The sequence below is a fragment of the Aotus nancymaae genome, unplaced genomic scaffold, assembly GCF_030222135.1.
Source record: "Aotus nancymaae isolate 86718 unplaced genomic scaffold, 86718_ANA_hifiasm-v0.15.2.pri h1tg000041l, whole genome shotgun sequence".
NCBI classification, from domain to species: Eukaryota; Metazoa; Chordata; class Mammalia; order Primates; family Aotidae; genus Aotus; species Aotus nancymaae.
The window spans coordinates 8919580-8941114 of NW_026988455.1; the positions used below are offsets into that span (position 1 = coordinate 8919580).

At 50.2% G+C, this 21535-nt stretch overlaps 1 protein-coding gene and 1 pseudogene across 13 annotated transcripts in view; both read left to right on the forward strand.

The window, feature by feature from the left end:
- Window positions 1-21535, forward strand: part of LOC105710662 (uncharacterized) — a 247749-nt gene that overhangs the window by 218110 nt on the left and 8104 nt on the right. For 4 of the 13 annotated variants that reach the window (XR_010336973.1, XR_010336970.1, XR_010336972.1 and 1 more), the window contains exons 2-5: window positions 1935-2363; window positions 8689-8814; window positions 14563-18257; window positions 20635-21101. Coding sequence is in view for 4 of the 13 variants with exons in the window: in XM_064361429.1 (XP_064217499.1) it covers window positions 2200-2363; window positions 8689-8814; window positions 14563-14649; window positions 15490-15537; window positions 18061-18433 (798 nt within the window). In the remaining 9 variants the exon portion in view is untranslated. Of the gene's footprint in view, window positions 1-1934; window positions 2364-8688; window positions 8815-13854; window positions 14439-14562; window positions 20601-20634; window positions 21102-21135; window positions 21191-21535 lie in introns of those variants that run through there. The other 9 variants (XR_010336968.1, XM_064361430.1, XR_010336967.1 and 6 more) reach the window with 9 other exon arrangements.
- Window positions 17746-17840, forward strand: LOC135268733 (small nucleolar RNA U13; annotated as a pseudogene).

Below are 21535 nucleotides of genomic sequence, written 5' to 3' on the forward strand. Positions count from 1 at the left end.
TTCATTCACCATTTACTGGGGCATGGTTTGTTTTCTCTCATTTCCTTCCTTCTGCCTTCCTTTGTGTTTAATTGATTTTTTTGTGTGACACACTTAGAATCCCTTCTCATTTCCTTTTGTGTACATTCTATAAATATTTTCTTTGTAATTACCACCAGGATTACAAAAAACATCCTGAAGTTATAGCAATCGATTTTAAACCAGTAAGTTCAATCACATACAAATACTCTACTCCTTGACAGCGCTGCCCCATCCTATGTTGTTATGTCACAAAGCGTATCTATATTTTAGAGGGTCTCACTCTGTCACCCAGGCTGGAGGGCAGTGGCACTGTCATAGCTCATTGTAACCTCAAGCCCCTGGACTCAAGCGATCCTCCATAGCTGAGACTACAGGTGCATGCCACCATGTCTAATTTGTTTTTTATAAATTCTAGATTTAACATAGACTTATGGTTACACATCTCTTTTAAATCCAACAAAATAATTAAAATCAGAGATATGAATCAAAATTCCAATAATACAGGTATGTGCCTTCAGATTTCCACCTAGCATCCTTTTATTTTGACTTGAAGGACTCCCATTAGCATTTCTTGCAGGGTAGGTCCCAATGTAATGAACTCTCTCAGCTTTTATCTGAGAATGTCTTAATATCTCTGGTCAGGTGTGAAGTAAGGGGATCACATGAGGTCAGGAGTTCAAGACCAGCCTGGCCAACATGGTGAAACCCCATCTCTACTAAAAATACAAAAACGTGGTGGCAGATGCCTGTAATCCCAACTACTTGGGAGGCCGCACCACTGTACTGCAGGCTGGAGGACAGAGCAAGACCCTGTCTTAAAAAGGTAGTAAAAGTGTCTTAATTTCTTCCTCTTTTTCTTATGAGAGTTCATGAGACGCCTTTATGTTGTAACTTATTGTTGTAACTGAGCACAAAATCACCACTGAGACAAAGACTAGGCTAAATTACAGGGTCTTCATTGCCGGTGGCTGCTGAGGACTCACATCTCTCTAACCCGCGGCCCTGAAAGGAGGGTATCAAGACCTTTTATGCCCGTAAACCATCTCCTGGGTGGGGGTGAGGTTGAGGGGCTTTGGACATTCCAAGGGCCAGGGGACTTTGAACATTCTGATTGTTACTTAAGTGGTTCACAGACGTCAAGATTACACATTGTCTGGGTAGGGTGGAAATTACAGACCTTAGTTACTTATTACAAGTCACAGGGGCCAAGATGGTGTGGGTTTGGACTGCTTGCCTGTCACATAAGGGTTACAGACAGCAGTTTCACAGAAAGCCGATGTATTGTTGAGTTTTATGGGGCATTTACCATGTCACATTATAACCATCTTTTAATTTGTCCTTCAAAATTTAACTAATTGGTGACTGCTTTTCTTAAATACTTCACTGGTGTCCAGGAGAGGGGAAGAATTTAGCCCTTGTTTAAAAAATAATAATAATAAACCCAGTCAGACATGGTGGCTCACACCTGTAATCCCAGCACTTTGGGAGGCCAAGGCAAGTGGATCACCAGGTCTGATGTTTGAGACCATCTTGGCCAACACGGTGCAACCCCATCTCCACTAAAAACACAAAGATTAGCTGGGTGTGGTGGCACCTGACTGCAATTCCAGCTATCAGGAGGCTGAGGCAGGAGAATTGCTGGAACCCAGGAGGCAGAGGTTACAGTGAGCCAAGATTGTGCCACTGCAGTCCAGCCTGGGTGACATAGCAAGACTGTCTCAAACAAACCAATAAATAAATAAACCCTAAGAGGAAGGTAGAGGACTTTAACTGCAAATAACAGTCAATTGTTACCCTGTGGCTATAAATCTTCTGAGTTGCTTGTCCCCCCAGATGTTCTGTTGATGGCCGTAGTAGCTGACGGTTTTTTATTTACACAGTCAGAACAATGAGTGCTTCTGCTTGATTCCCAGATTCTCCAAGCTTCCCATGGAGCCACACCACCTCCTGTCTTGGCACTTCATGAGTCCAGTGCTGCTTCCCGAGAGGATCTGGTTGGTAGACCATGACCGTGATTCCTGCCTCTAAGCCTAGTTTTATTCTCAGCAGCCACCACTTTTTGGTACTAGAACAGTGCTTTTTCTAGTACACGCATAAGTGGATGCTGAAATCACAACCTGGCCATTTGGATGTTCAACTAATGCTTTATGCTGTGGACTCCCTGGAACTCACCAACCCATGCCAGAACTCACCAACCCGTGCCAGAACTCACCAACCCATGCCAGAACTCACCAACCCGTGCCAGAACTCACCAACTTGTGCCAGAACTCACCAACCCGTGCCAGAACTCACCGACCCATGCCAGAACTCACCAATCTATGCCGGAACTCACCGGAGCTCAGGTGTGTAGCACTACCTTGTTTCTCTGTGGCTGGTATTGCAAACACTGTTCATGTGTTTATTTCCCATTTTTTAATTGGAGGTTTTGTTTTGTGAGACAAGGTCTCATTCTGTCATGCAGCCAGGAGTGTAATCATGGCTCACTGCAGCCTTGACCTCCTGGCTTCAAGCCATCTCACCTCAGCCTCCAAAAGTGCAAGGAATACAAGCATGAGCCCCTCCATCTGGCCTACTTTTGAGCTTTGAGTTCTATATTTTCTAGAGATGAGTCTCTGGAGATGAGTCCTTGGTCCGATAGGTGGTTTGTAAACCTTTTTTCCCAATCTGTAGCTTATCTTTCCATCTTTCAAATCGGGTCTTTCAGAGAGCAAAAATATGGTCTCTTTTGCAAATACTCTGCCATTGTAGCAGGAAAGCAGACAGACAGCACGTAAATGAACATGTGTCCCTTGAGTCAGTGTCCATTTGTGGTAAAGAGATCTCTAGACAGATCAGTGCTGAGAGGTTATTTCATTAAGTAATAGTTGAGCTGGGTATAAACTCTAACCTCATGCTTATTTTCTCTTACTCCACTGTCTGTTGCTGCTGGTGGGAAAGCAATTGTCAACATGTTCTTCCTTCTTTCCACCCTCCTCAGTAGCTTTTAGGACCTTTTCTTTCTTTTCTGCAATTTTGTTTGGATGGGTCTAGGTATGGATGGATTTATTGTGTTGGGGATTGTGCCTCCTGACTCTAAAGGGTCCTGGGTCCTGTCTCTTTTCATTCTGGAATTTTTTTTTTTGACACAGACTCACTTTGTCACCAGGCTGGAGTGCAGTGGCAAGATCTCGGCTCACTGCAACCTCCACCTCCTGGGTTCAAGCATTTCTCCTGCCTCAGCCTCCCAAGTAGCTGGGATTACAGGCAAACTCCCCCATGCCTGGCTAAGTTTTATATTTTTAGTAAAGATGGGGTTTCACCATGTTGGCCAGGTTGGTCTCAAACTCCTGACCTTAGGTGATCCACGCATCTTAGCCTCCCAAGTGCTGGGATTACAGGGATGAGTCACCACATTTGGCCTGGAATTTCTTTGAGACATGTTGGATCCTCTCATTTCATCCTCCCTTTGTCATATTTTCCAATTGATTAATCTTCTACTGTTGAATTCATTAATGAATGGCAGCCACTAAGTCTGGCATCTGAAGCTCTTGGAAGTCCACTCTTCTTGTTGCCACTGACTTCTCTGCCCTTTTAGTGGGGCTTTGGCTGTGGCAATCATATGCAGCACTGGCTGAAGAATCTCAAGGTAGCTAGTGTTAGAACTGAATTAGAGAATTAGAGGTCCACCCTGGTAGTGGGGACAAACCCCACACATTCGCTCACAGAATTCATCTTCTGTGTTAATGATGATTTTTGTGGTATGAGAGCAGAGGGAAAACAGGCTGAGCATTTTCCCCAAACGGTGATGGACATTAAAATCCCTAGTGAGGCTGGGCACGGTGGCTCATACCTGTCATCCCAGCACTTTGGGAGGCCGAGGCAGGTGGATCACCAGAGGTCAGGAATTCATGACCAGCCTGGCCAACATGGAAAAACATCATCTCTACAAAAACTACCTGCTTGTATGTTTGGGAGGCCAAGGCAGGAGTATTGCTTGAACCTGGGAGGTGGAAGTTGCAGTGAGGTGAGATTGTGCTACTACATTCCAACCTGGGCAGTTCATAAATAAGAGATAGAATTGACTCACAGTTCTACAGGCTGTACAAGCACAGCTCCAGCATCTGCTTCACTTCTGGTGAGGCCTCAGGAAGCTTACAATCATGGCAGAAATGGGAATGGGTGCAAAGAGAGAGGAGGTGCCAGGCTCTTTATAAACAAACTGGTCTCATGTGAACTAATAGAGCAAGAACTCACACTTCACCAGAGGGTGCTAAGCCATCCATGAAGGATGTACCCCTGCTAACAAACATGAGATTTGGAGGGGACACACATCCAAGCTGTGTCAGACTATAAATGTTTTGTTTTGACTTTTAGCTCCTTGAATGACAATTATTTGTCTTCCCTGGCAAGAGAAAGCAACTCTGGCTGGAAGGCAGATGCCAGACAGGGGGCAGAGTGCCAGCCAGCTGGGGCAGTTTACAGCACTATGGAGGAGGGACCAGGGACATGAAGCTGCAGGCACACAGGTGGATGTAAGTGGCCTCCAGAGTGCAGGCAGGCTGGAGCTCCTGGGTGCCACAGGGGTCCTGCATACACAGGCTGAGGAATGGTACAGGGTCCACCTGAAATCAGGGCCACCTAGTCACCGCTGCAGGCTTCCCTGTGCCCCCACAGTACCCGCCCCTGCATGGCCCTGCTGCTATGCCCATGGGGCAGGGGGTTCCCAGGAAGGAGGGCAGCACAGCCCGGGGCAAGGGGCTCCCAGGGAGGAGGACAGCACAGCCCGGGGGAGGGGGTTCCCAGGGAGGAAGGCAGCACAGCCCGTGGCAGGGGGCTCCCAGGGAGGAAGGCAGCACAGCCCGTGGCAGGGGGCTCCCAGGGAGGAAGGCAGCACAGCCCGTGGCAGGGGCTCCCAGGGAGGAGGACAGCACAGCCCAGGGCAAGGGCTTCCCAGGGAGGAAGACAGCACAGCCCGGGGCAGGGGGCTCCCAGGGAGTAGGACAGCACAGCCCAGGGGAGGGGGTTCCCAGGGAGGAAGGCAGCACAGCCTGTGGCAGGGGGCTCCCAGGGAGGAGGACAGCACAGCCCGGGGCAAGGGTTTCCCAGGGAGGAGGACAGCACAGCCCGGGGCAGGGGGCTCCCAGGGAGGAGGACAGCACAGCCCGGGGCAGGGGGCTCCCAGGGAGGAGGACAGCACAGCCCGGGGGAGGGGGTTCCCAGGGAGGAGGACAGCACAGCCCGTGGCAGGGGGCTCCCAGGGAGGAGGACAGCACAGCCCACGGCATGGGGCTCCCAGGAAGAGGACAGCACAGCCCGTGGCAGGGGGCTCCCAGGGAGGAGGACAGCACAGCCCACGGCAGGGGGCTCCCAGGGAAGAGGACAGCACAGCCCGTGGCAGGGGGCTCCCAGGGAGGACAGCACAGCCCACGGCAGGGGGCTCCCAGGGAAGAGGACAGCACAGCCCGGGGCATGGGGCTCCGAGGGAGGAGGACAGCACAGTCCGGGGCATGGGGCTCCCAGGGAGGAGGACAGCACAGCCCAGGGGAGGGGGATCCCAGGGTGGAGGACAGCACAGCCCGGGGCAGGGGGTTCCCAGGGAGAAGGGCAGCACAGCCCGGGGGAGGGGGTTCCCACGGAGGAGGGCAGCACAGCCTCGGGCAGGACTCACACTTCCAGGGACCCTGCAGCAGGTGGCATCTGAGCTAGTAGAACTCGGCCAGCTCATTGGCCCTGGACAGCTCTCGGAGTGGCCACAGCAGCTTCTCCTCCACCAGGTAGCTGGTCACCCAGGCCATGTCCAGGGTCTCATTCCCCCGAGGCAGCAGTGGCAACATCACCACCACTGAGTAGTTCCTAGAGGGAATGCACAGGACAAGTCACTATGCCTGGCCGAGCCTTGCTTCCTTTGGCTGCAGAGCAGGAGCTCACAGGTCCACAGGAAGAGCTCTGTCATGGAGAGCATTGGTGTGCCTCTTGGGGGGGGGCTGTCCTTTTTCTAGGAAATCCCATAATGAGGTGGAGGAGCACAGAGGCCCATATGACAGCAGAGGTGGGGTCTGAGGCCGGACAGAAACAAGCTGCCCTATTTTGAGGACACAGATGTCTGATGTCATGCCTCATCTGCTCCCTGGGTCTTGGGCAGCATGGGGCCTGTGTGTGGGGATGCTGAGGACAGGAACTGGAAGGTGTAGGAAATTGTTTTTTTTTTTTTCAGACAGAATCTCATTCTGTTTCCCAAGCTTGAATATAATGGTACTGACACTGTGACCTCTGCTTGCTGGGTTTAAGTGAGTCTCCTGTCACAGCCTCCAGAGTAGCTGGAACTACAGGCACTCTCTGCCATGCCCAGCTAATTTTTGAATTTTTAGTAGAGTCAGGGTTTCACCATGTTGGCCAGGCTGCTCTCAAACTCCCGACCTCAAGTGATCTGCCCAAAGTGCTGGGATTACAGGCATGATCCACTGTGCCCGACCAACAGGTCTAGGAAATGTCTACAGTTGAGAGGAGGACTGGGACTTTCTCAATATGTAGAGAAGGGTCAAGCCTGTGAGATCTGAATGATCAGGGAGATCTCGGCTCACGTGTGGCTGGAGTGGGATGAGGAATGTTGCACACTCGTTGATGGGCCGGTGAAGGTGAGGGGCAGGTAGCCTCACTTACCTTCTAGGGAGCCCAGAGGCCCTGCAGCTGGCAGGAACCAGCTTTAACAGCTCACTGCCAGTTGAATCCATTTTTTGGCACCCCCACCCGATCACACTCACCAGGTAGGCAAATTACCAGGCAGGTGATTCTTCAACCAGAGCCCCACTGTGGGAGCTCTTCCCTTCCTCAGCCTAAATTCTGACCACAAGGCAGCAGGAGCAGGAACTTATATTTCATGGAGCCTTTTCCCCATGATGTGGGTTTAGTCCCTATTCTACACCTGGGGAAACGGAGGCACATAGAGCCGATGCAGAGGAATCCCAGTAAGAGGCAGAGCTGGAGTCCAGACACTCTGCAAGGCCACCAGCATGGAAGAAGGGGGTGGCCCTCTGCCTGAAGCCTGGTTCCTGGTGGGCCTCATGGCTGTGTGGGAAAAGGATACTGGGTCTGCAGGCCCCTCCTCTAGACTGGGTTCCCCACTTCTATCCACCACCCCGTGTTCTCAACACAGGGACCAAAGGAGCCTTTTGAAATGAAAGGGTGATCTCATCCTTCCTAGGTCAGAGCAGAAGCCAGAGTCCTCCCCTCACCCCCCAGCTTTGGAACCTCCCAATCCCTCCCAGTTGCATCAGTCCCACCACCTTGCTATTCAAACAGGCCAGGCAAGGTGGCTCTTGCCCATAATCCCAGCACCGAGTCTCTGGAGCCCAGGATTCTGAGACCAGCCTGGTTAATGTAGTGAAACCCCATCTCTACTAAACATACAAAAATTAGCCACGTATGTTGGTGAATGCCTGTAATTCCAGCTACTTGGGAGGCTGAGGCAGGAGAATCACTTGAATTTGAGAGGCAGAGGTTGCAGTGAGCTGAGATCACACCACAGCACTCCAGCCTGGGTGACAAACAACAAGACTCCATCTCAAAAACAAACATGCCAGGCACGTCCCTCTCCCAGACCTCTGTGCAGTGGTGCCCCCACCTGAGCTCTCTTCCCACACTGGCCCCATAGATCTTGCTTGAACTGTACCTTCTCCTCAAAGCCAGCCATGGCCACACCATAGGATCCCCCGTCCACCACCTCAACAATGCTCCTTCTCTAGCATTTGCCACCTAATGTATGGCTTAGTGGTAAATGACGGGCAGTGGGCCACACACAGCCTGTGCCGGCTTCTGAACAGCCTGCAAGAAAGAAGGACTTTTGTGTGTTTAAAAGATTACAAAACAGGCCAGGAGTGGTGGCTCATGCCTGTAATCCCAAAACTTTGGAAGGCCAAGGGGATTGCATCACCGAGGGCCAGGAGTTTGAGACCAGCCTGGAGTGGCAAAACCCTGTCTCTACTAAAAATGCAAAAAATGAGCCAGGTGCAGTAATGCACACACCTGTAGTCCCAGCAACTTGGAAGGCTGAGGCAGGAGAATCGATTGAACAGAGGTGGCAGAGGTTGCAATGAGCTGAGATCACACGACTGCAACAGAGCGAGACTCCGTCTCAAAAAAAAGATTGCAAAACAAAAGCAAGGAAATGTGACAGAATGGCCTAAGAGGTGACTCTCATCTACCTGCTGTAGATGATTTCTTGTGCTTCATGTCTGTCTCTGAGTAAAACTGAGCTTCCTGAAGGCAGGGGTCAGCCTTGCCCACTGCGTTCCTCTGCACAGCTCCTAAAATCCCGCCTGTACTAGGACCATGCTTACGAGGTCTCTATGGAGTGAGGAAGAAACCCCAGCTTCCTCTTCTGTGAAATGGGGAGTGAAGAAGGCTCTGCAGGGTGGTCAGTAGTCAGTGAGTCAGAACATGTCAAGGAATTCAGCATTGCACCCGATATGCGGCAGGAACACCGGATGTGCTACTCCCAACCCTGCGTTACCTGGCTGCGAGGCCGTACAGGTCCAGCAGGGGTGTGCAGAGCCTCTTCAGTGCCCGTGAGAACATGGCCTCAGCCCAGGACAGCATCTGGTGGGCCACCTGGAGAGGGATGGGACAGTGAGAGTGGTCTCGGTCATCTTCAACTGCCAGCCACACCCCATCCCTGCTCTCACTCACCAGATCCAGGGTGCCTTTCACGGCCCCCAGGGCCATACTGATGGGGCTGGGCACCCAGGCCTGCAGCCACATGGCCTCATCTGCCCCCTCCTGCCACACCATCTCCAGGAGCTGCAGCATCACCTCCAGGTAGGTGTCCTTCATTGTGGCCAGGGGCCTTTCAATCGGCAGCCACCAACCACCATGAGGCCTCTGGGCAGCTCAGAGGCCCAGCCCAGGCCTCGAGGAGACAGGGCCTGTTCCTGGGATTAAGATGGTGGAGGGAGTGGGGGAAAAGGAATAGAGCAGCAGGCACTGGAGATTACAGGCGAGTTGTCACGGCGGACCCGTGACGCTTCTGCATGGGCTGCTCATAGGTTGTCTGGGAACTTGGATTGGGGGAGGGTTTCCACCACTCCTAGAAGTGATACAAGGCTCTCTGCACCTGAACTGTTTGCACAAATGTGGTTTATGCCGGACACCTGCTTGCCTCCTAGGAGTCTGATAGTGTGGTCTGCACCAAGCAGCACCTGCCAATGTGGCAGCCCCCACTAAACACCCTGGGTGACATAGTGCTGGGACAGCCAAGTGCATCCTGTGTGAAGGTGCAGGGACTGGGAGAGGACACTGGGTGCTGGCCCTGGCTCCCCTTGGACTCTGCCCCGGCCCCCTTCCCTGTGCTGACACTCCTGCCTCCTCTCACTGTAGTCAATCATGGCCATGAACAGCACAGGGTGCCGAGCCCTGGAGCACTCTTTCAAATTCACTGCCCTGTGGGTGGCCATGGGACTCTGGCACAGCAGAGAGGATGTGGAAGTGACATTCAACAGCCAGTCAGAGGGATGCCCACCCTGGTGCTGGGCAGGGTCTTAGCCCCAGATGGTGGAGAGGCCACAAGTTCCTAGTCCTGCCAGGAGGGCAGTCAGGGCAGCAGCTGTGAGCATTTAGTGACCCCACAGCCACAGAGAGCTCATCGTGGAACCAGAAAGAGACCCTGTGGCAGTGAGCGAGCTTCACAGAAACAAGGCAGTACACTCAAAAGAAAACAGGCAGAAGGCTGAAAAAACCGAGGCAGCAGACATAAGGGATTTTAGGTTGGAGACCTTGTAAGAATGAGACAGCAGCCCACGAAAAAAAAAGAAGGTTGGGTCAGGCACGGTGGCTCACACTTGTAATCCCACCACTTTGGGAGGCTGAGGCCGGTGGATCATGAGGTCAAGAGATCAAGACCATCCTGGCCAAAATGTTGAAACCCCACCTCTACTAAAAATACAAAACTGAGCCAGTCATTGTGGTGCACGCCTGTAGTCCCAGGTACTTGGGAGTCTGAGGCAGGAAAATTGCTTGAATACGGGAGGCAGAGGTTGCAGTGAGCTGAGATCGTGCCAATGCACTCCAGCCTGGTGACAGAGCGAGACTCCATCTCAAAAAGAATAAACCACCACTACTTGCAGGACTGGATGTGAAAAGGAAAAAAAAAATGTACAAGGTTAAATGCATGCTGTAGAAGAACCACCACCTGTTCAGCTGCTGAGCACATCATCATTCCTAACTCAGCAAAAGAACCCCCGCTCCGGGAAAACTAAAAATGAACGGCTGTTTACAAAATGCATTTTTACGGTTGGAAATCTGTTTCCCAAGCCCTCCTTCCAGTCCTTGGCACTGTGACAAATGTTTCTCACCCCTAGGGACTTTGGGTTGCAGATGCAAAAGGGAAAGTTACCAAGGCTGAGTTTCAGCTGCCTGCATCCTTGCAGCCAGGGCCAGAGGGCCATGAGGGGTGCCCTAGCTCCCACTGTCCATGCTGCACTCACAGGGCACGGCTCTGCTGCAGTGGCCAGGCTTACCTCCATGAAGTGATTGCTCAGAGTGGGCCCTGAGTCATTCTTGAAGGTCTGGCTGACGGAGATGCCTCTTGCTGCTGCTCTCATCCCAGTGCTTCCCATAGAACCTCCAGTTCAAGCAATTCTCCTGCCTCAGCCTCCAGCGAAGCTAGCATTTCAGGCACTCACCATGACAGCTGGCTGATTTTTGTATTTTTAGTAGAGATGGGGTTTCACCACATTGGCCAGGCTGGTCTTGAACTCCCGACCTCATGATCCACCTGCCTCAGCCTCCCAAAGTGCTGGAATTACAAGTGTGAGCCACTGCACCTGGCTTTTTTTTTTTTTTTTAATTTATTATTTGTTTATTTTAGAGATAAGATCTCACTCTGTTGCTCAGGCTGGAGTACAGTGGCATCATCTGGGCTCATTGCAACCTCTGCCTCCTGGGCTGAAGCAACACTGGATGAATAGACATAAGACTGAGGCTGAAGTGCCAGCCCTGGATCCATTCCTATAGGGCTATGCTATTGGGAGCAAGTTCATCTCTTTGGGGATGAGCTCAGGGTACTCAGATCACCACTTGCCTGACTCTGGTGCTCTCTTTGGACATCCCACCTGGCCTGGGCACCCACCTTGTGACTGAAGGCTGGGATCTGTGTGTAGTGGAGCTCGTGGCCCAGCTCCAGCCTGTAGGTGCCATCTGAGCCGTTCTCTGTCTACAGCCTCTGGCTGGTGCTACACTGGTGTGCTGGCTGCTTTGCCTGGCTGTGAGGGTCAATCAAGGAACCCCTCCCCTCCTCTGACAGGCAGCCCTCCACCACAGCTCCAAGAGAAGGAAGTCCCAGCCCAGCCCAGCCTCAGCCATGTCCCCCCTGCCCTGTGCTCTGCTTGTCACTCCATTAGAACTTGTCCATGGGGAGGTCTTAAGAGATGGATGAATGTCCCCTCAACAGACATACCTTTTTTTTTAAATGAGCAGGTACTAAGTCCTACTCAGAGCCCACAGAATGACTAATGGAAAATACTGTGGTGACAGCATATCTTAGCTGGCAGAGCCATAGCCACAGGAAACAAGGCAGGCCCTGCCACCTCCACCTGCCCCGAAGCCAGGCGTGCAGTGCCTTACCCAGGAGGCTGTACTGGATCCTCAGGGAGTTGGTCCACAGCCAGCCCCACTGCTGCAGCAGGCCAAGGGCATGCAGCCCCGCCAGCCCTGGAACGAAGAGCTCAGCACCGAGGGCAGCCACCCACTGTCCATCCTCCTCCTTCCTTTCCAGCAGTGCTGCAGGGACAGAGAGCAGGCAGGTGAAAGGGTCAGCCCCCAGGGACCAACACCCCCAGCCCCAGGCAAAGAGGGGACTCTGGAATATCCCAGGGGCCTTGGGGTTGGGGGCTCCTTGAAGAGTCAACACATGTGCCCTGTGCAACAGGCCACGGACAGGCCTGATCATGACTCATTGCAGCCTTGACCTCCCAGGCTCAATCAATCCTCCTACCTCAGCCTCCCCAGTAGCTGGTACTACAGACACGTGCCACCACATTGGCTAATTTGTGTGTATGTGTGTGTATACACATACATACACACACACACATTTTTTTGTAGAAACGGGTCTCACTATGTTGCCCAGGCTGGTCTTGAACTCCTGGGCTCAAGCAATCTTCCTGCCTTGGCTTCCCAAAGTGCTGGGATTATAGGCATGGGTCACTGTGCTTGGCCCAAGAATAAAGTAGAATGAGGTCGGACGCAGTGGCTCATGTCTGTAATCCCAGCACTTTGGGAAGCCGAGGCAGGCAGATTTCCTGAGGTCAGGAGTTCGAGACCAGCCTGGCCAATATAGTGAAACCCTGTCTCTACTAGAAATAAAAAAATAAAAATAAAAATAAAAATTAACCAAGCGTGGTGGTGGGCACCTGTAATCCCAGCTACTCAGGAGGCTGAGGCAAGAGAATTGCTTGAACCCAGGAGGCAAAGGCTGCAGCGAGCCAACATTGCACCATTGCATCCAGTCCCAGCAACAGTGTGAGACTCTCTCAAAATAATAAAGTAGAATGAAACGAAATCAAATAGGACAGATGACAAAAGAATTAACCACACATCATGGGTTGTTCGGTAAATTTCACCTTCTGAAGCTTCTGCTTCTGCAACACTGAAGGTCCTCCAGAACACACAGGTGGAACCGGGCCAGCTGTTGACTCCAGACACCCATATGAGGTGGCCAACAGCCACTGCTCCAAGTACCCCCGGCTCTTGGAAATATTCCAAGTGTCCTTACCTTGGAATATTTCAGAACCCATAAACATCACACCCAGGTGCCACCACCCTGGCTCTGGCACAGAGCCAGCACCTGCTCAGCCTGTGCGTGTGTTTTAAATGCCCCATGTATTTTAGGGCAAAATGTTACATGTGTTTATCATGGGTGAGAATAAAAACAGCCTAAAAGCTGCTATTTTAAGGTTTGTGGGGGCAGTTGGAGGTTGGGGGAGGTTCTGGGGGCTTACACTGAGCCTGCATCTGTCCTTAGATGGGATGTTGATATTGAGAGGCTGGGGTGAAGAGGACCATCAGGAGGCATTTGGCCCACACCCTAGCCTGGCCATGGAGGAGACAGGGCACAAGGAGTCTCATCTCCTACCTGTCACGTGGGCCTGGTCACTCAGCAGATGGCTCAGCGATGCAGAGAGGCCAGCTTGCTGCCCATCTGCTGTGTGAGGTTCCCTGTAAAGATGACAGGGCTGTCCCCATCACCCGTTTCATCTCCAGCTGTGCCTGGAACCACTCGGCCTTGCCGACCATGGGTGGCTGCAGGTCACTCTAGCCCTGAAAACACCTTGGTGTCACCTGGAATGACAGGCTTGGCCAACAAGCCCAGCCATGACCACACAAGCTGGGACTGGAAAGAGGGCAGGAGACAGCCCATATATTGGCTTTTTATGCCAATCCTTCCCCAATTTTTGATTTTTCTTGAGACAGAGTCTCACTCTCTCACACAGGCTGGAGTGCAGTGGCGGGATCCCGGTTCACTGCAACCTTCACCTCCTGGGTTCAAATGATTCTTCTGCCTCAGCTTCCCAAGTAGCTGGGATGACAGGCACACACCACAGTGGGCAGCTAATTTTTCTATTTTTAGTAGAGATGGGGTTTGGCCATGTTGGCCAGGCTGGTCTCAAACTCCTGAGCCCAAGTGATCCACCCGCCTTGGCCTCCCAAAGTGCTGGGATTACAGGTGTGAGCCACTGTGCCCAGCCCTTCCTCAATTTTTTAAACTCCAGATTTCTCAAAATTAGAAACCTGTGTTACAAACTCAGACATAAATACAAAGGACTCCTCTTCTCTCCTTGACAACCCCCTCATTGGATCCATCAGGAACTCAGTCAACCATCGCTGTGGAGTGTGACTAGAATCATCCCCATCTGCCACCTCCGCTGCGCACCAGCTCCAGCCCTGGTCATCACACCTGTCTCACTGCAACATCCTCCTGGCTCTCCCAGCTCCCATCCTGTCACTGGCAACTGATCTCCACGTGGTGACCAGACATGTCGAATGATGGCACACTAGCGTTTCTTACAGTACAATCCAAAGTCCTTGAGAAGGCCAATGAAGCCACAACTTTGTTGGTCACTGGTGCAGACACTGGCAGGTGGGCCATGGGGACAGCTTGCTACACTCCAAGGCCCCACATGGGAGATCATCTAGAAAAGACATAAGCCACTACAAATACCATGTTTGATGGCCCCGCCAACCTGCGAACAAACCCCACACACCCCTCTGATAGCCACTAGCTGGTCAGTTCACCCAAAAACTGTCAAAACAATACTTGCTATTACCAGAGCATCACTACTTAATGCTGTGCTCCCCTGATCCCCACCAACATGTGTGCAGATGTGTGTGTATGAATGTGTGTGCATCTGTGTACAGATGTATCTGTACATGGATGTGTCTATATGTAGATGTGTGTATATGGATGTGTGTGCGGATGTGTGTAAAGATGTGTACATATATGGATGTGTATATGAATGTATGTGTACAGGTATGTCTAGATGTGGATATAGATGCTCACACCTTTTCCTGCAGACAGGAACATCCTAGTGCCGGCTTCCTCCAGTGGGTATCAGAGGCTGTGCGGTGGTGTCAGAGCTTCCTCAGGTTGCACGTGAACAGGTGAGCACAGAATTTCTCTCCCAAACCACAACACTTTGCAGTTAAAGAGAACACTAGTCACAAATGCGTCAGGTCAGCAGGCATAAACTGGGGTCTCTAGGCAACCCAGGACCCAACCCCCACACACCGGGGGAGGGGGTGCCAGGCAGAATGCTTCCCACACCAACCTTAAATCTCACCAACTTTGAGACAAGTTGAACCCAAGCTCTGGCACTGTATTCATGAGCTCATCTGCCTCAGTTTCCTCATCCTGTATGGGGTTATAAAGAGGACTTGAAGAAGGGACCTCTGTCTGCTGGAACAGGCTCCAGAAAGTTACAGAGCACCAGCTGTTACTGTAATTGTGATGAGTCTGGGGCAGATGGAACTAGAATTTCTCCAAATGCAAATAAACATTTCCAGGCTTCAGACAGCTCTATAGGAAACAGCAGGAAGGTCTGAGAGGAGGTACAGGCAATCTGTGCTTGCACATTTAGCAAATAATGAGACGTTCAAGGGCCCCTGGGAGTTCTGGAAATGAGGTAGAAGTCTGAGCTGTCAGGTAGGTGGGGCTTTAGGAGGAAGGCAGCTCTCCCCTGACATGGGTCTTCTCCCCACCCAGGCTGATGGCACAGGTGGAAGTGGAGAGAGTATTTATGCAGCAAGAGATCCAGCCCTGGCTTCAGATGCTCCACTCCAGGCCTCTCTGAGAAGACACTGGAAACTGAGGCAGAATCAGGAGATCCACTGCTGAATGTGCCCAGTGGTCGTGTCTGGCGGGATCAAGTCTAAAGCTGCTATTTGTACCCTGGCTGGAGTGCAGTGGCATGATCTTGACTCACTGCAACCTCTACCTTCCAGATTCAAGCGATTTGTCTGCCTCAGCCTCCGGAGAAGCTGGGCCTACAGGTGTGGACCACCAAGCCCAGATAAGTTTTGTACTTTTAGTAGAGACAGGATTTCACCACTTTGCCCAGCCTGGTCCCAAATTCCTGGCTTCATGTGATCCTCCCACCACAGCCCCCCAACATTTATACTTTTTGAAGTCACCAATCTGTTTGAAAAGGGGATAGAAGTTTTAAATCTTCTCCCCAGGATGGAGGAGACAGACACAAAACTTCAACACGATGACAAGGATTTCAAGTGACTCAGTAAGTTCCATCCAGGTAGCCTTGGGTAAGAACCCTGAAAAGCACCTACTAAGATGAAAATGAGCCTGGACAACATAGTAAGACCCATCCCACAAAAAAAGAGAAAGAAAAAATATATAGAAGGGCATGGTGGCACAGGCCTTAGTCCCAGCTACGTCGGGGGCTGAGGCAAGAGGATCAATTGGGCCCAGGGGTTCGAGGCTGCAGTGATCTAGGATCATGCCATTGCACAGAAGACCTTGTAAAAGAAAGAGAAAAGTGGGGGAGGGAGAAAAGGGGAGGATGAGGCAGAAAAGACATGGGGGAAAGAGAGGGAAAGAGGTAGGAAGAGGAAAAGAGGGAATAGAGGGAGGGAGAGAAAGGAAAGAAGAAAAAAGAAAGGAAGAAAAGAGAAAAGAAATGAGAAAAACAAACCTTGTGGCTAGGGAATTCCACTGTTAAGAATTTACTCTGCAGAGGGAATGGTGTTGACCACAGAATAATTGTAAAAGAGGAAACCTGGGAAAAACTCGAGAGCACTTCATTATGAAACTAGCTCAATACATTCCATTCCATGGACTATTACGTGGTCATTCACACTACATGGAGATGCTGATTTTTTTTAAGTGGATATATTAGCTCCATGTGCTGACTGTGTGCATAGGACATCTCAGAAAGGAATCACCCAAAAAACCCTAACAGTGGTTGGTTTTCAGGAGGGATGGGAGAGAGGCTTTAAGGCTGCACCAGCACCAACCAGTAGAACTTTTTGCAATGAGGACCATGTTTCAGGACCAGCCGCAGTTGTGGAGCAACTGAAATGTGGCCCACACAGCCAAAGAACCAAATCTTTCATTTTCTTTAATGTTAATTCTTTAGATATATATATTTTTCTTTTTTGAGATGGAGTCTTGCTCTGTTGCCCAGGCTAGAGTGAAGGTGCATGATCTTGGCTCACTTTAACCTCTGTCCCCAGGTTTGAGCAGTTCTCCTGCCTCAGCTTCCCAAGTAGATGGGATTACAGGGGCTCACCACCACATCTGGCTACTTTTTGTGTTTTTAGTAGATACGGGGTTTCACCATGTTGGTCAGGCTGCTCTCAAACTCCTGACCTCAGGTGAGCCACCTGACTCAGCCTCCCAAAGTGCTGGGATTATAGGCATGAGCCACCATTCCCGGCCTCACTTAGATTTCAGTAAACACATATGCCACTGGCTGCCATATGGGAGACTCAGTTCTATACTCTTTCATAGCTTTTGAACTTTGAATCATTTAAATGTATTGCCTATTTTTTTTAGTTGTAGAACTTAATGGAATAGTATTTAGATTAATCTAAATGAAATCTACAATCAAATTTAAATTGTACCAGCAAATGTTGATATATAAAAAGATTGCCAAGGTGTGTGTGTGTGTGTGTATGTATATGTGCACTATGTGTATGTGTGTGTGTGTTATGTATATGTACATATTTCTTTTTTTGAGTCAGTCTTGCTCTGCCACCCAGTCTGGAGTGCAGTAGTATGAACTTGGCTCACTGCAACCTCTGCCTCCAGGGTTCAAGTGGTTCTCCTGCCTCAGCTTTCTGAGTCACTGCAATTACAGGCACTCACCACCAAGCTCAGATCATTTTTGTATTTTTAGTAGAGAACGCATTACACCATGTTAGCCAGGCTGGTCTTGAACTCCTGACCTCAAGTGATCCATCTGCCTTGGCCTCCCAAAGTGCTGAGGATTACAGGTGTGAGCCAGCATGCCCAGCCACAAAGGTATATTTTTGAGTAAAAAGAGCAAGGTACAAACAAAAAATGGGGAACAGCTGGGGGTGGTGGCTCATTCCTGTAATCCTAGCACTTTGGGAGGCTGAGGTGGGAAGATCGCTGGAGCCCAGGAGGTCAAGGCTGCAGTGAGCCATGTTTGCACTCCTGACCTCCAGCCTGAGTAGTGGAACAAGACCCCACCTCAAGAAAAATTAAAATTAAAATTAAAAAACCAAAACCTAAGCATGACGATTGGGTTTTCATGTTATTGTATATGTGCCTTCCTCAAAACTTGTTACAATATCATCACATCACCCATCTGATGTGAAAAAGAAAAAATAAAACCCAGAAACTCAAACTAAATATATTTGCAAATCTATAGCATTATGCATTGTCCTGTGTCTCCCCGAAAGACTCTGAAGCCCTACGCCGCAGGGTCTGTGGATGGGGCTTTATTTGGAAATAGGCTCTTCACATGTGATCAAGCTAAGCTGAGGTAATGAGGGTGAATCCTAATCCCATGTGCCTGGTGTCCTTATAAAAAGGGGATGTGTGGACAAAGACACATACAAAGGGAAGACAATGTCAAGACAGAGACAGAAGACCACCTATGAGCCAGGGAAGCCTGGAGGCTCCGAGAATCCAGGAGTGAGCCCTGGGACAGACCCTCCCCCACAGCCTTCACAGGAAGAACAAACACACACACAAAGCCCTTGGTTTCAGACTCCTGGCCTCCAGAACGGTGAGAATAAATCTCTGTGGTTGAAGCCACAAAGTTTAGGGTACATTGTTAAGGCAGCGCTGGGAAATGAATGCAGATTTCTTGGGGTGTGCATCAACACTTCTGCAGGAAATTTGGGACGTGGCATGCTTGAACTTACAATTCACACCTTTCTCTACTCTGAATTCTTTTTCTGAGAGACAGGGTCTCACTCTGTCACCCAGGCTGGAGTGCAGTGGCACAAACATGGCTCACTACAGCCTCCACCTCCTGGGTTCCAGCAATCCTCTTGCCTCAGCCTCCAGAGTAGCTGAGACTACAGGCACATGCCACTACGCCTGGCTAATTTTTAAAGTGGGAGGATCACTTGAACCCAGGAGATTGAGGCTGCATTGAGCTATGATCACACCTCTACACTCCAGCCTGGGTAACAGAACAAGACCATCTCAAGAAAAAAAGCATTTTATTCTTTTTTTTTTCCTTTACTGGCAAATTTCCCTTTTAGTAAAGACACCAATTATATGGGATCAGGGCCCCATCTTCATGACCCATTTTAACTTGGTGACCTCTGTAAAGACCCAGTCTCCAAATAAGGTCATGCCTGTAATCTCAGCACTTTGGAAGGCTGAGGTGGGAGGATCACTTGAGGCCAGGAGTTCGAGAACAGCCTGGGCAAAATTGTGAGACTTCACCTCTACAAAAACAATTTTAAAAAAATTAGCTGGGTGTAGGGGTCTGCACCTGTAGTCCCAGCTCCTCAGGAGGCAGGAGCACAGAGCAAGCCCAGGAGGTCAAGTCTGCCATCATCTGTGATTGTGCCACTGCACATCAGCTGAGCAACAGCAAGACCTAGTCTGTCTCAAGAGAGAAAAAAAGGTTTGCTGATCCAATTTGGGGTAATTTTTTAAAACTTTAACTCTATTTATATTGCTTAGCTTTTCCACATGAACTCTGTGATTATAACCAGAAAATAGCAGTCACATTACTTTTTGTTTTTTGAGATGGAGTTCTGATCTTGTTACCCAAGCTGCAGTGCAGTGGCATGATCTCTGCTCACTGCAACCTCTGCCTCCTGGGTTAAGCATTTATCCTGCCTCAGCCTCCTGAGTAGCTGGGACTATAGGTGCATGCCACCTCACCTGGCTCGTTTTTGTATTTTTAGTAGAGAGGGGGATTCACCATGCTGGTCAGGCTAGTCTCGAACTCCTGGCTTCAAGTGATCTGCCTGCCTCAGCCTCTCCAGGTGCTGGAATTACAGGCATGAGCCACCACACCTGGCCATATTTATCTTTTTGTCCACAGAAATGGTGAGCATTTCAATTTTTGTTTTGTCTTGTTTTGTTTTTCTAAGAAAACAAGAGGAGTTTTTTATAACAAACTGGGAGTTATAATTGGGGAGGACAATTTGCATTATGGGAATCTGGGCATCATGCCAAGTTCTGTAATCAAAGTTGGTAAAAAGAAACTGGGGTTATGGGCCAGGGGTGGTGGCGCATGCCTGTAATACCGGCACTTTGGGAGGCCGAGGTGGGTGGATCACCTGAGGTCAGGAGTTTGAGACCAGCCTGGCCAACATTGTGAAACCCCGACTCTACTAAAAATACAAAAATTAGCTGGGCCTAGTGGGTGCCTGTAATCCCAGTTACTCATGAGACTGAGCAGGAGAATCACTTCAGCCTCGGAGGGGGAGTGAGACTCTGTCTCAAAAAAAAAAAAAAAAATGGGGTTATGAATCAGTTGGTAAAGAATAATGGTCTTGTTCACAGACTTCTGATCCTTTTTTTGCAGGCTAGAAATCACTCCAGTTAGTAAAATAATAACAGTAACAACAACAGCCAAAAGGGAAGAGTATTTAAAATGCAGGAGGCACTGGTCTAGGCACATTCGTAGGTTATATTATTTAGCCTTGAGCATCATCTTAGGAGTACTTCTTCATATGGTTGCTATTTGACAGGTGGAAAAACTGAGGCACAGAGACCTACATCATCTGTCCAGACTCAAAGTGGCATTGAGTGGTGGTACAGGTGTCACCTGACATTATCTTGTGCACTATGCCTATCTAATTATTATTTTTGAGATGGGGTTTCCTTCTTGTCATCCATGCTATAGTGCAATCTCGGCTCACTGCAACCTCCGCTTCCCAGGTTCAAGTGATTCTCCTGCCTCAGCCTCCCAAGCAGCTGGGATTACAGACATGCACTATGCTTGACTAATTTTGTATTTTTAGTAGAGATGGGGTTTCTGCATGTTGGTCAGGTTGGTCTTGAACTCCTGACTTCAGATGATCCACCTGCCTCAGCCTCCCAAAGTGCGGGAATTACAGGCATGAGCCACCACACCTGGCTTCTTTTTTTTTTTTTTTTTTTTTTTTTAAATGGAGTCTCGCTCTGTCACCCAGGATGGAGTGCCGTGGGATGATCTCAGCTCACTACAACCTCCACCTCCTGGGTGTAAGGCTGGTTGCCTCGCTGGGAGCCAAATGGACACACCCTTCTCTCTCCACACCTGAAAACTACGTAACCATTCTGAGTGCATTACTCAGCATTTGCCCTCTCCACACGGGCTCCCCCTTACCCATTTCTGCATTCCAATCTCAGCCCTGCACCAACCAAAATTTTGAAAAAGCCCACCAAAGACCTGCCCTATGGCAGCTTCCCCCATACGTCCTTGACCAGCCCTTTGTCCGTGCCCAGTCCCTTCATATCCAATGAAACTACCTCCTCTTTGTTTCCCTGCAGTCGATCAGCTACCTCCACTCCCTATAAAACCTCACATCCCAAGAAGAGAAGTGTGACTTCTTTGGCCCCTTTCGAGGACCATAGAACCTCGCCCAGGAGCTGAATAAATTGGCTTTTCATTTCCTTACTCTGGTCTCTGTTTCCTCCTTTAACTCGACAAGAAATCTTACATTTGGTGCCAAAACCTCTGCTGGACCAGGAGCCTTTCCCCCCAAGGTAAGACTTCTGTTGCCCATAACTTTTCCCACTGCCTGCTCTGTGGACTCCCTGCTCACAAACACGGCCATGTCAGGGACTCCCCTTCCCCTCTTTCACCGCGGCCCAGGGCCCTCCCGGCCTAGTTCCGAGGACCTGAGCATAGCGGAGATGTCCCTGCACTCTTGTCTTCTCCCTGTAAGGGGTCTCTCAGGGCCAGGAATCTAAGGGAGATGTCCCCACCTTCCTGGACCCTCTCATAGTCTCAGGTGTTTGGTGGGATGGCCCGGGATGCTGAGCCGCCCTACCGATCATCTTTGCAGTGGTGGCTATTGTTTGGGTAATTGGAGCCCTTTTAAACCTCTG